This window comes from Rhinolophus sinicus, linkage group LG03, assembly GCF_036562045.2.
Source record: "Rhinolophus sinicus isolate RSC01 linkage group LG03, ASM3656204v1, whole genome shotgun sequence".
Classification (NCBI taxonomy): domain Eukaryota; kingdom Metazoa; phylum Chordata; class Mammalia; order Chiroptera; family Rhinolophidae; genus Rhinolophus; species Rhinolophus sinicus.
In genome coordinates this window covers 38,401,679-38,425,086 of record NC_133753.1, presented here as the reverse complement: position 1 = coordinate 38,425,086, position 23,408 = coordinate 38,401,679, and the positions used below count along the sequence as shown (strand labels likewise).

General features: G+C 34.0%; 1 protein-coding gene across 2 annotated transcripts in view; it reads right to left on the bottom strand.

The window, feature by feature from the left end:
• WDHD1 (WD repeat and HMG-box DNA binding protein 1) overlaps positions 1–23,270 on the bottom strand; it is a 45,748-nt gene extending 22,478 nt beyond the window's left edge. For both annotated transcript variants that reach the window (XM_019725744.2, XM_019725747.2), the window contains exons 1-11: positions 23,151–23,270; positions 22,835–22,927; positions 15,399–15,510; positions 10,479–10,630; positions 9,652–9,763; positions 9,426–9,476; positions 8,430–8,525; positions 5,827–5,919; positions 4,950–5,056; positions 4,587–4,728; positions 1,170–1,374 (exon numbers count right to left, since the gene is read on the bottom strand). In XM_019725744.2, coding sequence (XP_019581303.1) covers positions 1,170–1,374; positions 4,587–4,728; positions 4,950–5,056; positions 5,827–5,919; positions 8,430–8,525; positions 9,426–9,476; positions 9,652–9,763; positions 10,479–10,630; positions 15,399–15,510; positions 22,835–22,911 — 1,147 coding nt within the window. In that variant the 5' untranslated portion in view covers positions 22,912–22,927; positions 23,151–23,270. The remainder of the gene's footprint in view (positions 1–1,169; positions 1,375–4,586; positions 4,729–4,949; positions 5,057–5,826; positions 5,920–8,429; positions 8,526–9,425; positions 9,477–9,651; positions 9,764–10,478; positions 10,631–15,398; positions 15,511–22,834; positions 22,928–23,150) is intronic.
• Positions 23,271–23,408: the final 138 nt, after the last annotated feature.

Genomic DNA, 23,408 nt, shown 5'->3' with positions numbered 1-23,408 from the left:
ATACCATGTTAAACTAAATAAATATTTTAAAAATTTCTCAGTTTTCATTTCTAACATGGTAAATTACAATAGCTATAACTCCATAAACAAATGCTCTTTGGGGTCCTCAAAAACTTTTAAGAGTATAATGAGCTCTTAAAACCCAAACACTTAAGGACTGTTCTATAAACCCAGTATGTTTTAAATGCAGCACAATTTACAACAATACATTAGCATCTTACTTGTTAACATTCAAATGTGTTATTTCAGCATGTAAGTTCTTGTAACAGGTACTTTATTTGAAGGTGTTTAAGTACAATCTCAATTACTTTAACAGATACAGTACTATTCAGGTTATCTATTTCTTCTTGAGCTAGCTTGGTAGTTGGCATCTTTCATGAATTTGTCCACTTCATCTAAGTTGTTGAATTTATGGGCACAAAGTTGCTCACAATATTCTCCTACTACCCTTATATTAATAGCAGTACTGTCTCACAGAAACACAATGTGAACTACCTAAGTAATTTTAAATTATCTAGTATCCATATTTTAAAACATAAAAAAAAAATGGGTTAATTTTAATAATATATTGCACTTAAAACATAATTTCAGCATGTACTCAGTGTAAAAAATGACTAGGATATTTTATATTCTTTTTTCATACTGTCTTCAAAAGTTGGTTGCATTTTACGCTTAAATGACTTCTTAATTTGAACCAGCCCCATTTCAAGTGCTCAATAACCACAGGAGGCTAGTGGCTACCGTATTGGATAGTGTAGGTCTACAGGCTCTTTTTCATTACTTATATTAGTCATTTGTGTTTTTCTATCTTGATCAGTCAGGATAGAGATTTATTAATTTTACTAATCGTTTCAAAGAAATATCTTTTGGTTTCATTGACTTTTTAAACAGTTTTACTGTTTTCAATTTCATTGAATTCTGGTCTTTATTATTTCCTTCCTTCTGCTTGCTTGGAGTTTAATTTCTTCTTTTTCTAGTTTGCTAAAGCACAAACTTAGCTCATTGATTTGAAACTTTTTCTAACATAAGTATTTAATGCTATAATCTCCCTCTACATACTGCTCCAGCTACAGTCTACAAATTCAATAAATGACTTTAAATAAGCATTCATAAAAAACTGAAAATATTAATCAACAAGATGGATCATCACATGCACAATCAATGCCTACCCACTGAGTTGTCATCGTCTTCTAGGAAGTGACTTCGCTGTCTAGGACGACCTGAAGCCAGCACAGTGTCATCATCATCATCATGCATAATACCTTTCGGGAAAGAGGGGGTTTCGACTGCACTGTCATTCAGAAAATCACCAGCATTACTTGTATCATCTCCATCAAAAAGGTCACTATAATCTTTTTCTACTCTGCTAGATACCTTGAACAAATTAACACAAGTTAGAAAGTATTAGTGAACTATTCGCTCAATTACTCAAAAGGCAATCTTTTAATATGCACTATAAACACTAAGCAAATGCCCTCAGAAGAATAATTTGTAAATGTATTTATGAGGGATGTATTTATATTTATCTAAGACCTATTACTTACTTTAAATGCTTATAGTCTACGGATGGGGCGGGAGTGTATGACAGACAAGTAAAGAAATACTATATATACCCAAATATAAAACAAGATTTTATTCCTCAAAAGTCATTCCCCAGAAAAGAATTCATCTACAAGTCCCTAATTACAAAATATTCTCATTTACTTTTATTTTGAACAAAATACTACTTAGGTAAGATATATTTGCTTCAAATGATCTCAGTTAAAGCTAGTTTTATCTTTTGATACTTATAGAAGCGAACAGAAAGAACCAACAGAAAAACAAAGAAGGCAAAGAAATTCAACACAGAGTTAACTGATTACCAGGAATATGAACATACCATTGCCATGTACTGAATGTCACTGTAGTTTGTGAGATAACTTTAAAAAGTGAAATAGTAAGCAGATACATTGTAGAGGTCACAAATTACTAATACAAGATGAATGACAACTGTACAAATGTTAAGCCAATGGAAATTTATAGTTTGGTATAAAATTCTAATGAGAAAAACATCATTAATGGATTCAAAAGAGATTATCACAAAATCTTTTAGACGAACGTACATATGATTGTGTTCTGGAAAACTGCTATTTAACAAAATGAGTATAGAAAAAATACTTCTAAATTCATATATTTAAACACATGATTTGACATGAGTAATTAAATTAATAACTACACACTATAAGAAGATATAACTATTTCACTGATAGTCCTAAAAGTTTATGTACTCAAGCTGGTCAAGATTTTTTTTGGGGGGGGCAGGTAGGTTTATTATTGGAAAATGAGGGTTTTGCCTTACATTTATGGTGAGGGCCATAAAAATGTTGTTGTGACAGAAATAAATACTGTGAGGAGTAAACGCAGAAAGGAGAAAGTGGTTAATTCTGGATAAAGGGTTAAATGTTTTATAAGAGGTGTCCTTTGAACTAAAAATTATTTCCCAATTTACCATTTGTTTTTATCAACGTTATACATGAATATAAATTAGTCGAATTGTTACAAGGTTTATTTAAAAATGAAAACAGTCCTCTGCAAAGCCTCTGCTCTTGTTTCTTTTGATGTTCTCCTCCACACTTGTAAATATTCTAGTGCTATTTTTTTATTTTAATTGTTATTTATTTAATAGATCCTAATTTCCCTCTATTAGGGCAGATGAGAATTTGGTGCCGTTTCCTAACCACCCTGACTCACATATCCATGGACACTATTCTCCTACCTCAATCTTCCCAATATAGATATATTCTCATTTTGGTTGGATCCATATATTTAGATTATTATGACCATGTATGTGCTATTTATGGTCAAATAAAAATAATAGCAACACTTATGAAGTACTATGCTAGAGACTTTCCTAATTCTTTATACATAATTCATTTATTCCTCACAGTAACTCTAGGTGGTAGGCATTCCTAACCTCATTTTACACATGTAGTACTATACTCTTTTACATCTTTCGTTTACAACTTTTAGTTTATCCTGGAGTTAAGAACCTTCTCTCTCTTTAGGGCTTTTTTCCTTGGGGAAATTCCCCAAAGATGATTCTCCCAATCTCCTGTGTGAAAAGTATAAGACTGGCTAACAATGCTCTGAGAGCCAAATATAAAAAGTGAGCTGGGAATTTCAACATTTAAGTATATACACTTTCATTTAATCCTTTCAGTGCAATGTTTCTGCTTCACCCAACACCACTCAGCTGTACACAATGTCCCTGGACCAAAGACCGTCTCTATTTTACCTTTGTAAAGAAGAAATCTCCAGCATTCTGTCATAATGTGTATGGGGGTATGGGAGGGGAGTGTCCTAGCTCTGCATCCTGATGTTGAGACTGGAGGGATCTACTTGCTTATTAAACCAACCCTCCTGTTTTCAGCCCCTTCTAGAAGTACCATGTGCCACCCAATTCTGAATCTTTGGGGAGTAGTTAGCCAGGCAAACTTAACTGCACCTCAGCTTTCCTCCATTGAGGTCTTAGCATTCCATTTTTTGAGATGCTAGTTTCCAATCATCCATCTATTTTCTAGCCTTCAAAATTTTGTTAGCCTTATGGGATTGTGCATTAAAAATTCCCTTAGTGTAGTTTTAAGGGGAGGTTTCGGTATCTGAGCAGAAATAAATGCATGTATAAAGTCTGTGATCTTTAACTGGAAATCTAAACCAAGACTTGAAATATGAATGGGTATATGTGCCAGGCAGGGGGAATGACAAAAACAAGGAGGTATAAAACAAGATGGCCTGTTTACAGCAAGCCTTCAGTAAGGCTGCATGGCGAAGCATCAGAGGTATATGGGTAGCTCTAAGAGTTAAAGTTAATTCAGAGCTGAAAAAGTTTATAGGCAAAACTAAGTTACAGTTATTAACTTTAATTTTTATCTATAAAACATTTATAGGCATACCTTGTTTTATTGTGCTTCATAGATATGGAGTTTTTTACAAATTGAAGGTAAAGACCCTCCATCAGCAAAAAGATTACGACTCACACGGAACGATCAGATGAAGGTTAGCATTTGTTAGCAATAAAGTAGTTTTAAGTAAAGTATGTACATTGTTTTTTTAGACATAATGCTATTGCACACTTAATAAACTACAGTATAGTATAGTGTAACTTTTATATGCACTAGGAAACCAAAAAAATTGTGTGACTAACTTTCCTGTGATATTCACTTTATTGCAGTGGTCTGGAACTGAACCTGTAATATGTCTGAGGTATGCCTGTATTTAACTAACAATCTCCAGAACACCAGGATAGTAAAATAGTATTTCACAAAGGTACTCCTTGGAAAGTCAAGGAAAGTCAGTCAATAGGCATTATATGGAGGGAAAAAGTTTCTTAGTAAAATATATTTGTGAAACATTAGGTTAAACAAGTTTAAACTGTTTTCTTTACAAAAGGATCATTAATGAGCTTCTAAAATAGTAACATGAATTGTAATTTTCCAAGAAAATAATGCAGTTTGTGATGTTTTCCAAATCCATATGAAAGACTTTGAAGAAACTGTTCTACCATATTATCATATATGTTACAAATGTCCTACCGTATTACTTATTACCTTACTGCTTGGTATCTTTCCATTGGGGTTGCAAACATTCTCCAGGAGCCCTAGATTTCCTTCTGCATCAGTATAAGCTATACGACTACAAGTAGGATGCCAGGCCAGGCCACAAATTGCATAACCTTTCTCGTGTTTCACCCTAAAAATTAAAAAGCAAGTTCTTCAAACACTGTCAAGAAAAATATGAACATACATTTCTTTAGGTAAATTTTAGCTAGAAAAGGTTAACTGACTTTTGACAAATGAATAGGTGTATGTTTGCATTTTGACAATCTAATAATCACAAGTCTGAAATGTTTCATACGACAAACAAAAATCTAATTGAAATAATCAAGAGAGACAAGATATATTGAATGGTACCTTTCCACGCAATCTTTGGTTTCCACATTCCAAATTGTAATTAAACCATTAATACTTCCTGCAGCTAAATATTGCCCACAAGGAGACCAGGTTACTACATTGAGAGTCTATTAAGAAAAACAATAAATAACAATTTTGTATAATTTGAAATAAATACTCACATTACCAAATTCAAACTTTTATAACCCTAACCCTATGGATTCCATGTAACTTTAACTTTGATGACATACAAATGGCAAGACAAAGTTTGCTTATTTCTTAACTATTTTTTTCAATAATTTTCAGCTATCACTAACAGCTAATACCTTATCATGAGAAAATTATACTGACACAATTTTAAAAGCAAAATCTAAAAAAATGTTATTATCCTGGAAAGAGAGATAACATAAGGTATCCTCTTGGCAGTCATCATCAAGATGAAGAGAACTAGTAAGTGTAGTGAACCGCAGTAAGCCATTGCTGACTTACTGGGCCTGTTTCCTTAAGTGCAAAATGGGTGTGAAAGAAAAAGAGAGAGAGAATATATAGACCAACAAAGTTTTCTGCTCTAAAATTCTAGAATCTATGATCACAAGGCTCAGTAAAACTCACTTAATAAAGGTTAATTACTGATAATGTGAGAATAACTTGTTCTAATACTATGCTATGGTTAAATTTGACCACTTATAAATTAAATTATTATCTTAATCAAATTTCACAAAGGTCAGATAGGACCTAACAAAGACCTATCTACTGCTGAGAAGGCAGAAGGTGGACGCACGCAAACAGTCTAGAATTGTTCCCCATTTCCAACAATATTTAACTGCAACCATATTTAGGCAAAGTATGCATTAAACATTCCCTTTACCCTACTGAAAGTGTCATTTACAAAACCTACCTGAGAGATGAAATTATCTGAAAGATCACATTGATTACTCCAAGTTTCTCTTCTATATAGCTTAACAGATTTTTCCACAGGAACTGCTAGTAACTAGGAAAAATAAACAATTTACACAAAAGTTTACATTAAGTTAAATTTTAAAAAAAGCAAAAAAATTCATCTAAATAAGTTTATAAAAAAGAAGAGCAAATTTGTATTTTAACTGGCAACTAACAAGAGTCAAAAAATTACTTAAAATTCTGAGAAGCAGAGAATGGGTAATGACCACTCTATTGCTTGCACTGAAAAACACAGTACTTGAAGTTACTAGTATTTTCAATATGACTTCTTAAGGAATCTAAGCCTTTTGAATCAGAAAATTCATCTAATTTACTGGAAGGAAACAGAGCCAGAATACTTTGAAAATCTTAAGAAAAGGAAATTTATCTTCCTATGTATTCTTCCAAAAAAACAGATTAGTAGAAAAATAAAACGGTATGTTCTTTCTCTTTTATTAAATATGGTTTGTTTAAAAAAAGTATTACTTACAAATAGGAAAACTATGTTAATTTTAAAATTACTCAGATTAATTAATGTTTTATAAGCAAAGAAATAATACATACTGGATTTCCCAACAATTACTTTAATGCAGAATGTACGAGTATACTCTTAAAATTCACATGATACAAAAGGGCATATATTAAAAAGAAAGTCTCCCTCCCATACCTAAATTCTGTACTTCCCAAAAGCAAATATAAGAATAGACTATACAAGAATGGATACACACATATATACAAGCACACACATACACATACACACACACACAATTAATAAAGAGCATTCTTTTATACTTATTAATCTACAACTTGATGGTTATTTAATGTATCTGAAGCTTATTCCATGTAAGGAAATACAGAGCTATACCTCATTCTAACAGTTGTAGAGTGTTCCATTTTCAGGGATACCAGTTTATTTAACCAATTCCCTATTAATGAACATTTTGGATGTTTCCAGTCTTTTGCTACTATAAACTATGGTGCAACATTTTCGTTATACATACCCTATAATGCATATGTATAAATATGCTTGTAGGATATATACCTAGTAGTACTGTTGGTCTTTTATTTTGATGACTGACCACACCCTCTTCAACATAGTATATAATAACTTTTGATCTTTGACCATCTGAGAAATGAAAACTAGACTATCACTATAGCTTCAATTGATATTTTTATAACAGTATGAAAGATTAATATATTTTCACATCTTAAAAGCCATCTGTATATCTTTCACTATATAGTGTCTGCTCATGTTCTTGTCCATCCTTCTATTGGGATCTGAATGATTTGTAAGAATTCTCTGTATATTAATGAAATTACTCTTTGTCATATTGCTTCAAACACTTGTCCCAGTTTGTCATTTGTCCTGACTCTAAAATATTTTCTAACATACAAAATATTTACATTTATATTGCTGAATTTATTCATCTTGTTTTCTGAAAAGTTTCACACGTACAGAAAAGTTGAAAGAATATAGCAGATATGTGAATCTTTATGGAGATCACCTTGTGGTAGGAAGCCTCCCAAGATGGTTCTCAATGATGCTCATCTCCTGGTATTTATGCCCTTTGCCACATTTACTAAATCTGCCTTTCTCCACCTTTACCATCACTAAATTCCCATATATATTGGATCCATTTCTCTGTTTAATAGATATCTGTCTATTCATGTGTCAGTAACAAACTTTTAATTCCCATGATATCATAATATTTTCTATCTGACTGGATTAGACTTCATCGCTTTTCTTTTTGAAGACTTAATTTTCCATGTAGACTTTACAATCAGCATTATTTGGTCTCCCCATACATCTACTGATATTTTATATTTGAATGTTGTCAAAACTATAGATTGGGAGAAGAACTAAATACTTATATCGAAAATTCCTTTCTAAGAAGGGGATATATTTTTCTATTTAACAATTCTCCTTTAACCCCCCTTGATAGCATATTAAAATTTTCTTTATATACATCTTTCATATTTCTTACTAAGTTATCCCTAGTTATTTTATCTTTTGATATAAATCTTTTTGAAAATAACAGTATGTTATTTTCTCCCACCATATTTTCTAAATAGCTATTGTTTATATATAGGATTGTTATTGGTTTCAAATATTAATTTTGTTTACAGCTACCTTACTGAACTTTCTAATTTTTCCTCCAGTTGATTTTCTTGGTATTCCCTCATAATAAGAATTTCATTTGTAAATGAGCATTCTCCTTTCTCCATTCAAACCTCTCATAACTTTCTATCATCTAACTGTATCAGCTAGTACCTCAAAAATGTTGAATACAGGTGATAAGATCAAATAACAAAACTGTTTCCACGGTCGTTCCATTAAACATCAATGTAAAAAGAATATAAAATTAATTCATTCATGTAAAATGTACTTTTTAAAAGTGAAATGTTTCTTAATGCATTCCAATATTAATTAGTTGGCTTGGCATTCTAAAACTTATAATCCAAATGAAAGAGTTACAATTTAAAAACTATTTTTACATTCAAAGTTGACAAGAACTAGAACAGATAATTTTTAAAAAGGTTGAAAAATAAAGAGTCACTTACCTTCCCACTTTTCGGCTGCCAAGCAAGTCTGCAGATTGATTTTGCATTTATCACATCATTGCATTTTTGTAGCAGTGGCCAACTAACAGAACATGTCTGATTTTTTAAAAAAGAAAATTTATTTCCCTTTATGAAAATTCCCCCCAAATGATATGTAGAACTGAATACATTTAATAGGTCGATTCTTCAAAAAAGCAACTTAATTTACTTTCATCTAATTATGATGTTTTATTTATCTAAGTTATTTTAAGTCTTTCAGAGGTATAAAGAGCACAAGTTTTAAATAACTAAGAGTACTTCCTATGTAGAAAAGCAAACAATATACTCATTGACTAATCATACACACAAAAAACCCCAATATATTAAAACCTTTAAGTGTCTATGAAAATGAACTTCAGAGAGCTACTACAAAATGTTATGGTGTCAAAGTCAATCCTCCTAAATAGTTCAAGAATGAATGGAATGAACTGTGGCTGCTGAGGTACATTTGTGGGGATATTTTTCTCATCAGCCACATCTCTAGGAATTCCAAGGCCTCTCTGATTGCCTGAGGAAGAATTAATTGTTCCCTCAGTCAATTTGGACAACACCTTCTTCATAGCTCCTTTAAAAATTTTATCAGGTTGGGTTAGAGTAAGTTGTTTATGTGACTCTCCAAGTCAAGTGTGGCCCATGCTTTATTTTATTTTCGTATTCTCAACATCTAGGGTCCAACAGATGGTAGTTTGCAAATATATAAAGACTAAATATCCCCCATTGATTTACAAAACCTAAAAATGAAATACAAATCTATTGTTTCCCTTGTGATTAAGTAAAGGAGCAAATAGCCTTCAACATATTTATTTTTGCATTAGATTCTTATGGAATTTGATACAAAACCAGTATTTAATGCTACTCAAAAGAAAAAGAATTAATTTGATCAAGTAATACAATACATAACACTCAATATATGATGAAAATGGGCAAAAAGATTTAAATACAAATTGATGAGTTTACCTGATCTGAAATTTGCCAAACTCTGACAGATCCATCACAACTAGCTGAGGCCTGCAGGAATAAAACAATAGATTTCTCTATAGGTGCAGACATAAAACTATATGGAAACTGGTTCAATTAATAAACCAATGTGTCTTTTATCAACCGTGTGAAATTTTCTGCTAATTCTCCGACAATTTTAAGCATATTCAAGAAAAATGCAAAAAGAGAGGGAAAAAATTATTACCAGAAAGATGTCCTTAGGATCAAAGGAAAGACTTAAAACAGGGGCATCATGTCCTCGAAATGTTTTCTGTTGACTGCAATCCATCACATCCACAACTTTGACTAGAAAGTCACTATGAACAATAAGAGTGATGTACACAAACAAATGCCAATACAAAAGACTCTCCTAAAAACTAGGGCCCAAATATTTCAAAGTCACAAGAATAAATGTCATACTTTCTTTATAGCAACTTGTGAAATTTGACACCCAAATTTAATGACTTACCCTTTTAGATTTGCTCTATAAAGACGCTAAAAACACAAGACTTCCTATTCTGTTAAAACACAAATTTTCTAAATAGCTTCCTTAGTTACATCTAAAGCTTCTATTATTTGCTAGTCTAATTACAATCATAACCATTTTTAAAAGTACTATACCTTTTACTCCCCCTCAGCAACTCACCAATTACATATGACAAATAAACATCAAGGGAAACAGTAAAAATCCTAATTGTACTAGGTTTTTCTACCTGAAATAATTTTTAAAAGTAGGCTAGGTTCTACCTGAAATAATTTTTAAAACTTTCTATCAAAGTATCATCTTTTCCCAGTTTTCTTCAGTATTTACTAAATAGGCTATCGGCAAAGCAATATACATATCTCCATTCACAAGAAACACAAGTCTGTCCTCAAAAACCTTACGAGTTAAAAAGACTTGAATATAAAAATTAAGTGAACAGAAAAAAAGAAAAAGTAGAAGAGAGAGACCTGAAAATGTTACCCTGAAACCAATTAATGAGGCCATGCTGCTCTAACATTATTTCTTTTTCGGATATCAAGCAGCCTTACGCAGATCCAGCAGCCACTTTTGTTCCATCCTTATTAAAGACCACATGGTTTGCATTTGTGGTGAAGCGAGTCAATATACCATCTGGAACTCCCTCAGGAAATGTGTGGACTTGTATAGTATTGTTGGATACTGCAGTGACCAATTTTCCATTCTAAAAGAAAAATAAAGGTAAGAAACATTGGTAAGAAACAAATCCAAACTGATTGGGAGTCTCTCCATAGTTAAACATCCTTAAAAAAACACACACAAAAACCTCATACGTCACATCAAGAAATCACCAATATACAATTTTCCTGAAATATATTATTAGCAAGAAAAATTTATCTGCTATACCTTTAGAAAACTTAATTCCCTCTTTACCAGCCAACTGTTTAGTCTCTGATTTTCCTTTTACTTCTGGAGAGAAATATTTAATTAGTAGTAATTTTATGGATTCCCCAGTGTCATTAATAAAGAAATGCAACTTAAAAGAAAAAGTGTATTTTCAGAGAAAACATAGCTAGTCTCATTGAGGGAAGAGCACACTATAGTTTCCACAACAAAATCATTACGTCTTTCTGGAGTAAAGTCTAAAAGCAGAATCCATGGCACCTTCTTAAAAACACTAAATTAACAGTTTTAAGCTCTGAAAATGATCAGCAGATACTATTGCTTTGCAGAGCTTTTAACTAAGAATGAAAAGGTCAATTCTCTGCCCTAGCACTTTAATTTTATTACTTCTCCAAGAGGAATTATGTCTCAATAGACTAAATCATAATCTACCAATCCCATACAAGCTTTACTAAATTATATGGTCAATTTATTAATTTAGATTAAATGATAACTGCCAAGAAAAACAAACAACTGAAGTTTGTTAATGAATACATTCTATCATATAGCAACAGGTCTCAGCCATATTTGTACACTTAGGACCCTCAGCCTACCTAGAGCACCTGCTTCCGCTCCAGTGGAAAAAGAACTTGGTGATAACAATGACATGTAAGCATATAGCAAAATTTGGGAAGGTATGTACATCTGTTCAAATAAAAGTACAGATGATTCAAATTTGAACTGTAATATACATTTATCTTCAATTACTAGAAGACTTGTGTAAAATAGTGTGTTGTGTATGTCTACACTGTGTAACTACTGTAATTAAACAATCCACAATAAACTAAATTCAGAATGTTGAAGCTAATAATAATTTAAATGAGAAAACAAGAAGAGAATAAACAAAAAGCCATAACCAATTCAGGACAACAGTGATGATGCTAAGTGTTCACTGGCAAAACTACAGAAACACCAACTATTTATTTATGTGTGTACATGGATAGGAACTTTGCAACCAGGCTGTGTTTTTCTTGCAAACAGTTTTCTTAGAATACTGACTAAAATCCTCTAGTAAAGAATTTACTAGTAATTCTTTAATAGCATGTTAACTAGCCTTCTATTCATATTAAAGTATATAATTGTACTAACTCACCCGAGAGACCTGAAAAAAAACTTGCTTTAAAGTCTTTTTCCAACAAATATACTGTGAAACCAAATTACTATCAGAACTCTGTCAACTAGTAAAATTTTTTAAAAAAGAAACTGTTCAAAGGATCAGGGCTCTGGTCAGGATCTGGTCAACCATTCTCCTTCTTGGTGGGTTGGGAGGACTGGAACCCCGCCCAGGATGACGTGAGTTGCAGCCACTGTGTTCCTTATTGACTGTGCCATTTGACCTTCCTCTGAGCTTTGGTTTTCCCAATAAAACGGAGATAATTCCATACTTCTCCGTATCTTTGTTAAAAGGTCTAGACAATGTAAAATACTATGCAAGCGTTAACTATTACTACACACAAACACAGAGGGTGCCAAAATAATGTATACATATTTTAAGAAAGGAAAAAACTAATGTTTTCCTGAAAATAAGACCAGGTCTTATATTAATTTTTGCTCCAAAAGACGCATTATGTTCAGGGGATGTTATCCTGAAAAATCATGCTAGGGCTTATTTTCCGGGTAGTACACGGTATGCACCGATAACAAAAGATGAATATAAGTCACGTTCGACTTCTGCAATTACACGAGGTGCTCAAAATGGTTACTATCAGCGTAATTTTAATAGTTTTTTACTTTCTTAAAATGTGTATCCATTTTTTTTGGCATCCTCTGTATGTTGATTCATCCCAGTTTCACTGTTTTGGAGGGTGATATTTTCTCTACTTTGTTCTCAAATAAAGCATCTAACTATACTTTCCTGCACTACTGAATCCAAAAACAGAAAGTGTTTATAAGGAATTATGTTTTAAATTAAATACATTGTAAAATTGTCAACTTTGCATGGCTATTTGGTAATGTCATTTTATTAAAGTCCCATAAGCTCCATTCTTAAAGTCAAAGAAAATATTTTAGCACTGTGGGACTTGCAGTGGGTTGAATAGTGGCCCCCAAAAGGCATGTATACGAGTTAAGTCCTAAGCCCAGGTACCTGTCAATATGACCTTATTTGAAAATAGTCTTTGCAGATGTAACAAGGATATATAGATGGCCTTATAAGAAAAAGGAGAGGGAGATTTGAGACACAAAGACATGGAAGAAAAGGCAATGTGCTCATTCTAATATTGATACGTAGTATCGGTTTACTCTAAAAATGTTCCAGCAACTGTGTATAATAATACTGTAAAATATAGAAAACATATATTGGTCTCTGCCCCTGGTTTCTGGCCCAGAGCTTCTAAAACTCTTGTAATTTTCTAAGTGACGAGAGCACTGGGGACATCTTCTGTTCTAATATTTGGTCTCTAACCCTGGTTTCTGACACAGAGCTCCTAAATCCCTTGGAATTTCCTGGGTTATATAAAGGAGTGTCTTTTGTTCTAATGAGTTTATGTTTGAGTTATATGACTATCAGTGATTAAGTTAACTAACTGTTGTATTGCAACCACAATGTGGGCTTTATAATTGTAAAAGTAATTCATCCTTGCTTGTATGTTTTTTTATTGTTAATGATAGTAAATCCAAAATTCGGAAGGATGATAAATGCCAATGGGGGGGGGGGGCGCGATATTTTGTGTGTCCTGCAGGATTTAAATATGGGTTGACATTAATAAGAATATTCTAGAACAGGAAGCAAATTGTATAGTGTTGTGGTTAAGAGTTAAGTCTTTAGAGTCAGACATGTTTCAAAGTCTTACACTACCCCTTTCTAACTATGTAACATGAAGCAGATTATTTTTCATCTCCAAATTGCTCACTTGTAAAATGACAAATAATAAATAGTATCTACCTCAGAAAAAAAAACAAAAGGTGATTAATGGATATTAATGGTAAACCAGTTAAAATATATGGGCTCCTGGTTAGCTTCAGGATGGGGGCGAGTCACCACAAAAATGAAGCCATGATTAGAAGGCTGAAATATTCAGCCCTATCCCCCAACCTCCCTGAAGGGGAGAGGGGCTGGAAACGGAGCTAGTAATTGATCATGCCCATGTGATGAAGCCTCCATAAAAATCCTAATAGTATAGGGTCCGAGGAGCTTCCAGGTTGGTGAACACATCCATCTACTGGGAGGGTGGCTCACCCCAACTCCACAGGGACAGAAGCGCCTGCTTGGGACCCTCTCAGACCTCCCCTATGTATCTCTTCTGTACCCTTTATCATATCCTTTATTTATATAATAAACTGGTAAATGTGTTTCCCTGAGTTCTGTGAGCTGTTGCAGAAAATGAAAGAATCCTCGGAGGGGGTCATGGGAACCTGCAATTTGTAGCCAAGTTGGACAGTAGTTGTGGGTCACTTGGGGACCTACTACTTGTGATTGATATTTGAAATGGGGAACAGTTTCGTGGGATTGAGCCCTTAATCTGTGGGGTCTACACTAATTCTGGTTAGTGTTTGAATTGAATTGAATTTTAGGACACCCAGCTGGAATTGCAGAGAATTGCCCAGTGTGGGGAAAAACATCAATACATCTGGTGCAGAAGTGTTGTGATCATGGTAGTAGTGTGAGAGTAAAACAAAACAAACAAAAAACAAACCATCAAATAAATACAAGAGGAGAGTGGTTTTCCTTTAGTAACACTTCTCCAAGCCCTCATAATTATTGGGATTAGCAATAATTTTCATCCTTGCCCATCTTATAGGAAAAACAAAAAAATCCAATTGTTTAATTCGAACTTCTTTGCTTATTAATGAAACTTAGCTTGAATTTAATGTATGTCATTTATACTTCTGGTCATTTTTTCTTTTGGGAATGTATTTTCCATTATACATGATCATTTAAAAAAGAATATCTAAAGTATCTAAAAGACCATTTCATTTACCTTAATGGGCCTAAATTTGAAAAAAAATATAAATACTATAAAAAGATTTTTTTCCTACCCAAATATAATATACTCAATTAAAATTCATCACAAACAAAAAGCTTAGTTTTTAGACACTTGGTTTGCAAAGTCCTTCTGAAAACATGTCTTCAGTCTCCAAGTAAACTACATCTCATTCCCATATATACCTTACATAAAATATTAGAAAGGTGAAATATATAAATATCCTGAAAAAGTTAATGAAGCATTCCTCTTTTCTAGAACAATTTCTCAAAGTATCTGAATTAGTGCACTAAAAAAACCTGAAAATGCCACTGAGTTTTCCCACAAAGAAAAAAAAAGGGACATTTAAACCTCTTTCTTAAAAGAAAAAGTGTATTTTCTTGCATATATTTTATTTGGTTCACTATTAATATCCATTAATCACCTTTAATAAACCATTCAGATTTTACCTGTAAAACTTTTGGGCAGGTTACAGCATTATACATTTTTTAATATTATTTCCTAAGAGAAACAAAACGGTACATCGATACTGAAAACTTATAAAAATATTTTTCATCCAAGCATAAAAAAAAAAAAAATCACATGGCAGTACAATTTCACATCAGCTGCTATAATTGTTTTTAATACCTTCAAAGCACATGAATATGCCTTTTCTCCAACATTAATAGACTTAGGATCATCATCATCCAAGTCTTCCCAAATTCTCACATCACCATCACTTCCACAAGTCACAATGCAACTGTGAAGGAAACATACTCATTAAAAAAGTCACCAAGCTTCAGGTCTATTAATTTTTTTGGAATGCTACCTAGTTGGGTTCTTTTTTCGTGTTTTTTAAAATAACACCAAGGTATTAACCAATGTTTTCTCAATTTACATTCAAAAACATCAATAACAAAGACCACTAACCGCCTATGTTGTAACATACAAGATGAGTTTAATGTTTTCTACAGTTCCTCGGTGGTGTAAGTCTTTATTTGTAATAATGTGAGTGTGTAATCTCTGTAATAGCAGTGACCACCACTGTGTCTCTAGCACAAAGCAGTCTCTGGTATATAGAAGCCTTGATAAATGTTTGTTGAATGAATAAATGGATGGAAATGAGACCTGAATTATCCAAAGCTAATTATGCAAATCGCTATCTATATCTCTCAAATCTTGTTTTAAACCTTGTCTCTAGAGTGCTTTTATTTATTTGGTATGTGTCCTATCTAGACACATACAAAAGCAAGTAAAATATAAAAATAACACGGAAAATGGCAAAGAGAAGCCACACAAAAAAACCACACTGGATGTTCAGAAGAAAAAAGATTAAGTCCCAGCTGGAAAATTAGATAGGTAGTATTTACATGGGGAAGTAAAAGGACAAGTAGGAATGGATATGCTGAGATTGGTGAAAAGGGCAGTTGCAGACAGATGAGACCACATGAACCAAAACATGTAGTAAAGCCTGGAGGAGTTTACCTGGAGTATACTGTCCAGGAAATTGAGACAGAAAATGTATATTGGGGTCATTCTATTTAGGATGACTTAATACCAAACTAAGGAGCTTGGACTCACTTCCACAGGAAACAAATAGGACCGTAAGTCTCAGTTTGCTGAGGACGTGCCTGTTTTATGCAACCAGTTGGTTTGGCGTTTGTCCTGAATTTTTCACTTTAGAACATTATTAGTATTAGTTGCATCAAAATTGGTTGGAATGGGTCTGACAGACCTCTTCCTTGCACTTCCAGTTTGTCATGATCTTGTTCAGTAGTGCAATGCATGCATTGAATAGAACTTTCACTTTAACGTGTAAGTAAATCTGAAAGACAATCAATGATAACTCATCTCCCGCTTTTCAATCTTTTCTTGATGCAACATAACACCTCCTTCTTTCAAGGACAACAGGTGTTAACTAATAAAAACCAAAGTGAGGTTGAGACAGGAGGCCCTAGGGAAAGCGATTTCTTTCAGTATCCAGCAGTGATAGGAGAAGTATTTCATATTGGGGTCCCTACCAAATATTTGGTGTATCAGCCACGTACACCACAGGAGATGTATAAAGTTGCAGGGACCAGTGGGAAATTATAGTGAAATACAGTGGAATTAATGAGAAATATATGCAGGAAATAATTAAGCAGTCCTTTGAAGACCTTTTATAGTATGTACATTTTTCCTATAGTGTTTTTGTCACTGTAGGAAAAAAAACTGCACACTAATTATATTATTCGCTGTATTTTTTAAATTTTGCAAAAACAAAAAGCAAACAAACAAAAAACCTTTCAGAAGCAATAAGCTTGAGAAAAATACATCAAGTACATGTTCAATAAAAAATTAAATACTAAATTTCTGCTTCTCGAGCAGTTGATAATGAAAGTACAACTTGAACAAAATGTTAGGTGACATTTACCATGGGGTTATAGTGACAATACCAACCACGGAAAAGTAAGAAGACACTGAACTCCTGAAGAAGCATCAGCATCTACTCCATAAGTTAGTAGCTATCTTGAGATGGCCTAAAAGTCATGTTTCCACAGGTATATTAGGTTGGTGCAAAACTAATGGCACTTTAAAAGGTTAAAAATTGCAAAAACTGCAATTACTTATGCACCAACTTAATATTATAGAAAGTGAATTTGCATATTGTCAAATTGACTTTTCATAAAAATTCAGTGCTGTCTGATAGAACTTTCTGAGATGATGGAAATGGTCTACATCTGGCTACCAAGCAATTGAAATGTAGTTAGTATGACTGAGGAAGTGAATTTTTTATTTTAATTAATTTAAATCCAAAGAGCCACACGTGCTAATGGCTACTGTATTGGACACAACGGCATTAAACCAAATGACAGTTGTTCTAACTTGTGTTCATTTTTCATGCTAAGTTTTCTCATACAAGTATGAAATGTGAAGTAACTGCCGTTAATGTGTTGTTTCCATTAGTAAAAGAATTTTTCAAACAGTTAAATGATACTGCTTTTATATGTCACCAGAGGTTTACATAGAAAGTCACATTAATTTCAATAGTTTAGCTTTCCCTTCAGTTCATGGAAACAAAGTAAAGCTTCTGGAAGTTCATTCTGTTGTTGGGAATTCTAACTTCATTTGAAAAACTCAGTGCTAAAGATAAAATTCTTAATTTTTACAGTAATAACATACATTGTTGTAGAGCACAGCACTATAGTAAAAACAATGTTCTTACTAATTTATAAAACACAAATGTACTTGGAATTGGAATTATAATTCATAATTGTGTCCAAATAAAGTGCAATAACATACCAATTGAAACAGAACCCACAGCTGTCAAATTTTTAGATTTTATTTACATTCAGAATCAAGACTTTTGTAACAAATTGATGTTAAATACACAAAAACTTCAACACTGCAGATGCTTTCTCTGCTACCTCAATTATATTTAAAAATTTGAGCCTTTGAAGGGTGACTTTATAAAACCCGTGTCCTTTAATAATGGTATTATTATTATTATTATTGGAAAAAAGTCTCCTAAATCCTAGTTGCATTTTGTTGAAAATCAGTTAGAAATCTTTCATTGAAGCATTCAACTTAAGCCTTTGAGACTTGTAGTAAAATGCAATTAATAAAAACAAAGCTTATGTCCAGAAAGACACTGAAATTTATCCCTACAAAAGCAAAAAGAATTGGACAAATTTTATATTAAAACCTGAAACAGTGAATGTTTAATTTTCAAATTCTGTAACTGCAATTTGGAATGTCTTGACTTGTGGGAAGAATCTTTTAATGGAACTCTTCTTTTTATTTATACAAATTTATGTGCTGTGCCAGAATAAAATGAAATTGAGTAGGCTTAAAAATTGTGAAACATTCAAAGGAATCATAGAGACAATTTACTTGATGAAATTTGTCTTTAAAATATTGAAGACTTCATTATTGAAAAAGAGGACTCTGAATGCAGGTAAAAAGACAGAACTTATAAATATAATGAAGTGGAAATATTTATACATTTCAATTAAGATAAATTTTTAAAAATTGAGACTCTTCCATTTAGTAGAAATTGCTTTGGGCTTACTAGTTGAGAACTTGAGAGTATTTTCTTATTGAAAAATATTATGATCTAAAGAAAAGAATTAACTGAGTCTCACTTCAAATTTATTAACCATAAAATGCAACTCTGAAGACTGTATCCAATTTTATAAGAAAAAGAAAAATAAGATTATGTTGAAAAAAATATATATTTTCAGAAAAATATCAGCAATATCATTTTAGAGACAGGCTAAAAAAACTGATTAAAGTTACATGAATATGTACTATAAATGACTGCTCTACTTATGTTAGTGTTTAGATTGTATGTTTAATGTTTAGATAATCAATGTAAAGAAAAAATGTTTAATGTTTAATGTCATAAATATGCTTTTTTAGGAAAATTGTTTTGAAATAATTTTTTCAATAAGACCATGTTTTAGATCTACCAAAACAGAGTAATTTGCCAATCAGCAGAAAATTTAAAAACTGTAATTTTAATTGTAATTCTCTGGAAATCCTTCTCTCCATCCTCAAAGGTGTACCAGTTTAGATGAAAAATTAAGAAATCTACTGTAAGTTTCTGAGCATAAGGACTAATTCTATCAATTCCCTTATCTTCTTTAGGCCATAACTACAAAAAGCCAATAATTCCATAGGCATCTCTCACATTTGGATTCTTCATCCTCACCAAGCAACCAAGTTCCTTCCTTTAAGAGACCACACCTCCTCAATCTTTCCCCTGGGCCTCATGAAACTCATGCTCAGGCACCAGCAAAATCTCTACATCCTCAGCTTTTTATTCTGAACATTCCTCTGAGGACACAGCTTCCTCGTTAGCCCTCTTAAGTGATGGCTGATTTCTTTTCCGCATCCTTTAGGGGCCTAGAGGTGGGCCTTCCTTACTTCATTCAGTACCACCACCACTTCCATTCTATTGCCACACCCTTGTAAAAAAAGAAAAGCTTAAAACTGCCGTCAGACCACCTACAGATTCTTAAAGAGAAATCTTCCCAGTTCCCTAAGGATTTTTGGCACAAGGCTCATTGTTATTCTCTAACAACATTATTCCTATTATAATTCTTAGTGTTTTCAATATCCATGTAGCTGAAACCTTCTGATACTCAGTCTGGCCCTTACCCCAACTCAGGCTCCCATGGTCATAGCCAAGATTTTGTCTTTACCAATATTGCAGCTGCTTCATGATCTCAACTTCAATCATCCTAATCACTTATCTTTTCACCTTCTACCCTTAATACCCTAACTCCAACAATTTTTTAGTTCTATTAGGATCTACAATCTATTGAAACTACCTTTTCACCATCTTTCCCTTCAAGTTCTCACATCCCCCCTAATCTGGCTTAAATTTCATAGTCTGTCATTGAAATTACTCCTCTACCTTACCTTCAAATGCCTGGCCCCCTTTCACTTTGTCATACCTACCAGGCAAAACCCCAACCCTGGTTATATTCAACTCTACTGATTGTTAAGTTTGCACTTGCAGAGCTAAAAATGGCTGGAAAAAAACATATAACTGGGTTATATATCTCACTTTAAATTCAGGATTACTAACCTGAAGCAGACCTTTAGTGCTGCCCAGAAATCCGACTATATTCCCTAGTTCATTCAATTTTCCCTCTTCTGACCATCTTCTCATATCGACTCCTGTTTCTTCAAACCTCCACTCCCTCCCCAGTCTCAACTAATGACTTTACTTCCTATTTCACTGAGAAAACAGAAGCAAGCTACAGAAATTATCCGTATGTTCTCCCCACCCCTTCTGGGAGCTCCATCCCTCCACTTATGAATTTGACCCCGCTCCTATCTTTGGCCAGTCTTTCCCTCTGGTGCACTATATACCAGCCCCTCCCACTTACTCAAGGACAGCACTCCAGCAAGTCTCCCTCTTTCTACTGTAACATCAACTTGTCCCTCACTATTAGGTCAGCTCCCCTAATATATATGCTATAATCTCTCTCACTTTAAAACAAAATCTTTTCTGATCCCACATTCCAATCCAACTACCCTCATTCATTGAGTGTCTTACTCACTAACTCCAATTCCTCCCTTTCCATTCTCTTGGATCCATAGCAACAAAGTTTTCATTCTTACCACTCCATAAAAAGCTCAAGGTTACCCATAGCCTCCGTATCACTAAAACTGATGAATTCTCAGTCCTCAACTTAACCCACCAGCAGCATTTGACATAATTTATTATTTCCTCCTCAAAATGCTTACTTTGGTTTCTCGGCATCATTCTTGTAGTATTTTGATTTTCTACCTTGTTAGCACTCCTTAGTCTCCTTAATTGAACCCTCCTTCTATAACTTGATCTCTAAATATTGTGGATTGTCCCAGGGCTGAGCCCTTGAACCTTTTTTCTTAACTACATTCTCTCCCTAGGTGATTTCATTCGAGTTCATAGCATTAAATATCATCTCTATATGAACAGCACCCACATTTAGATTTCTAGTCAGGACCTCAATCCTCAATTCTAGGAGGCATCAACTAAAGAACTTCACATTTCTTCTCTGTGCTTTAGACCTGTTTATCCAGCTGTCTACACCTCTAGTTGGATACTCAAAGAAATCCTACACAAAACAATGTCCCAATGCAAATTCATAATCTCCACCCACACTCTACCTCTGAAATATGTTCCTCTCCAAGTGTTTTGAATATCTGCAAATGGCATCATCATTTCCCCAAATATAACATCCAGAATCACAGTTGTTATTCTGGGCACCTTCCTCTCCTTCATCAGTATCTGATCCATCCTGTTGATTTAACCTTTTAAATATTTCTTGAATGTACCTTCTTTTCTCCATACTCACATCTTACTCTAGCCCAAGGTTCCATCACACTCAACCAGACTAACAGATACCTTCTAACAGTCTCTCTGCATCCACTCCTGCTCGTTTTCCAATTCATCCTTCATATACATCTTTTCAAAAAGAGACTGATCATATCTCCTCTCTGCTTCAAATCTTTAATACCTTCCTACTGCTTTTATTATAAAATCAAGGTTCCTTAATAAAGCCCAAAAGATCTTGGATAGGATGCCCACTGCTACCTTCACAGATTCATTTCTTGTCAACCTCTGTATCACTCTGTGTATTTTAGCACCATTAGCTTTTTTTCAGTTCTTTGAGCGTACTACACTCCCTACTCCCACTGGGCCTTTGCACACAGTACTCCCTCTTCCTTGAATGCTGACACAACCACCCCACAGCCACCACCACCTATCTCTTTATACTTCTTAATGCTTACTCAGTCTTCAGATCTCTTTTCAAGAAACACTTCCTCAGAGAAGCCTTCCTTGCCTCTTCAAACTTCCCCTTTGATAGGCTCATCACTTAATATTTCTAAGTGTAATTCTAAAAGTACATTTTTGTGATTAATTTGTGCTCAATGTCTGTCAATCCAAAAAGACCTTAAAATCAATGAAGGAAAAGATTGTGCTTTGTTTGCACTATTGTAACTCTAGCCCTCAGCAGAATAGACATGCAAATATTTTTCAATGAATGAATCAATACAGAAGTGACAGTGAAAGCCACACAATTGGACAGTGCTGCATAGGAATGGAATTTAGAAAGATAAAAGGGACCAGAATAACCCTGGGTAAATAGCATCATTTAGGAATCAAGCAGAGGAAATAAATTAGGGGGGAAAAAATCAGAAAGTTAAAAACAACAAAAATGAAATAGCATCATGAAAGCCAAGAGAGGATAAAATACCAAAAAGATAAAACAGGCTACTGAATTTGACAAACCTAGTGAACTAATAAAATAACTAATAATGGGAGATGCAGTGAGAAAGTGAACAAAGGGAAAATCTGGGGGAAAGCCCACATCTTTCCAACTCCCCTGTAAGTAAGATTTTTACACTGGTTAACTTTTTTGATATCCTTAAACTACTATGACAGTCGGAATCAAACATAAATCTAAGGAAAATATATGTGCCATTTTAAACTTTATTTTTCTATATTTGTATGAGTCATTTTAGTCTACTTATATGACATATACTAAGAATAAGCGTTCTAATATTTACACCTGAAATGTTTTTTGTTTCTTAAAGTACGTTACCTCCCCGAATCATCAAAACAGACATCTGTGTGTCCCTCTGTGTGTCCGTATCTCATCGGCTTCTGTATGGCAGGCATCTTTTCCTTTACCTACCTGAAAACGTTTTATAAAAGCTAGTATTATTTTAAAGAAGAGGAACGCCCGGGGCTGAAGGGTAAGAACGGGGGTTAGTCTCCTCCCGGGCACGCTCTCTCGACAGTCCCTTTTCCTCCCACCCGAGTGGCACCAACAGAAAAAAGAAAGAGGGTCTGTCAGACAACAAGCAGGGAAGAGGACACGCTTCTCCGTGGCGCGAGCAGCGGGAGGAAGAACTCACCCGGGTGACTGACCCTCCGCGACTGAAGGAGGCAAGCACCGGCGCAGGACCGCTTCCCGCGCTCAGGCGTGCTGGCCGCACTACGCCTGCGCCGGCCCGCCCACACCAAGCGCAGGTCCCGACCGAGGCCGCGGGCTAATGACGTCAGCTTCGCGCCGGCTGCAAGGGAAAAAAAGCCGGTTGCTGGGAGAGGGAGAAAGAAAGGGAGGAAGCGGAACACGGAAGTGGTGGGAACGCTTGGGGAGCAGGTGGAGGCGG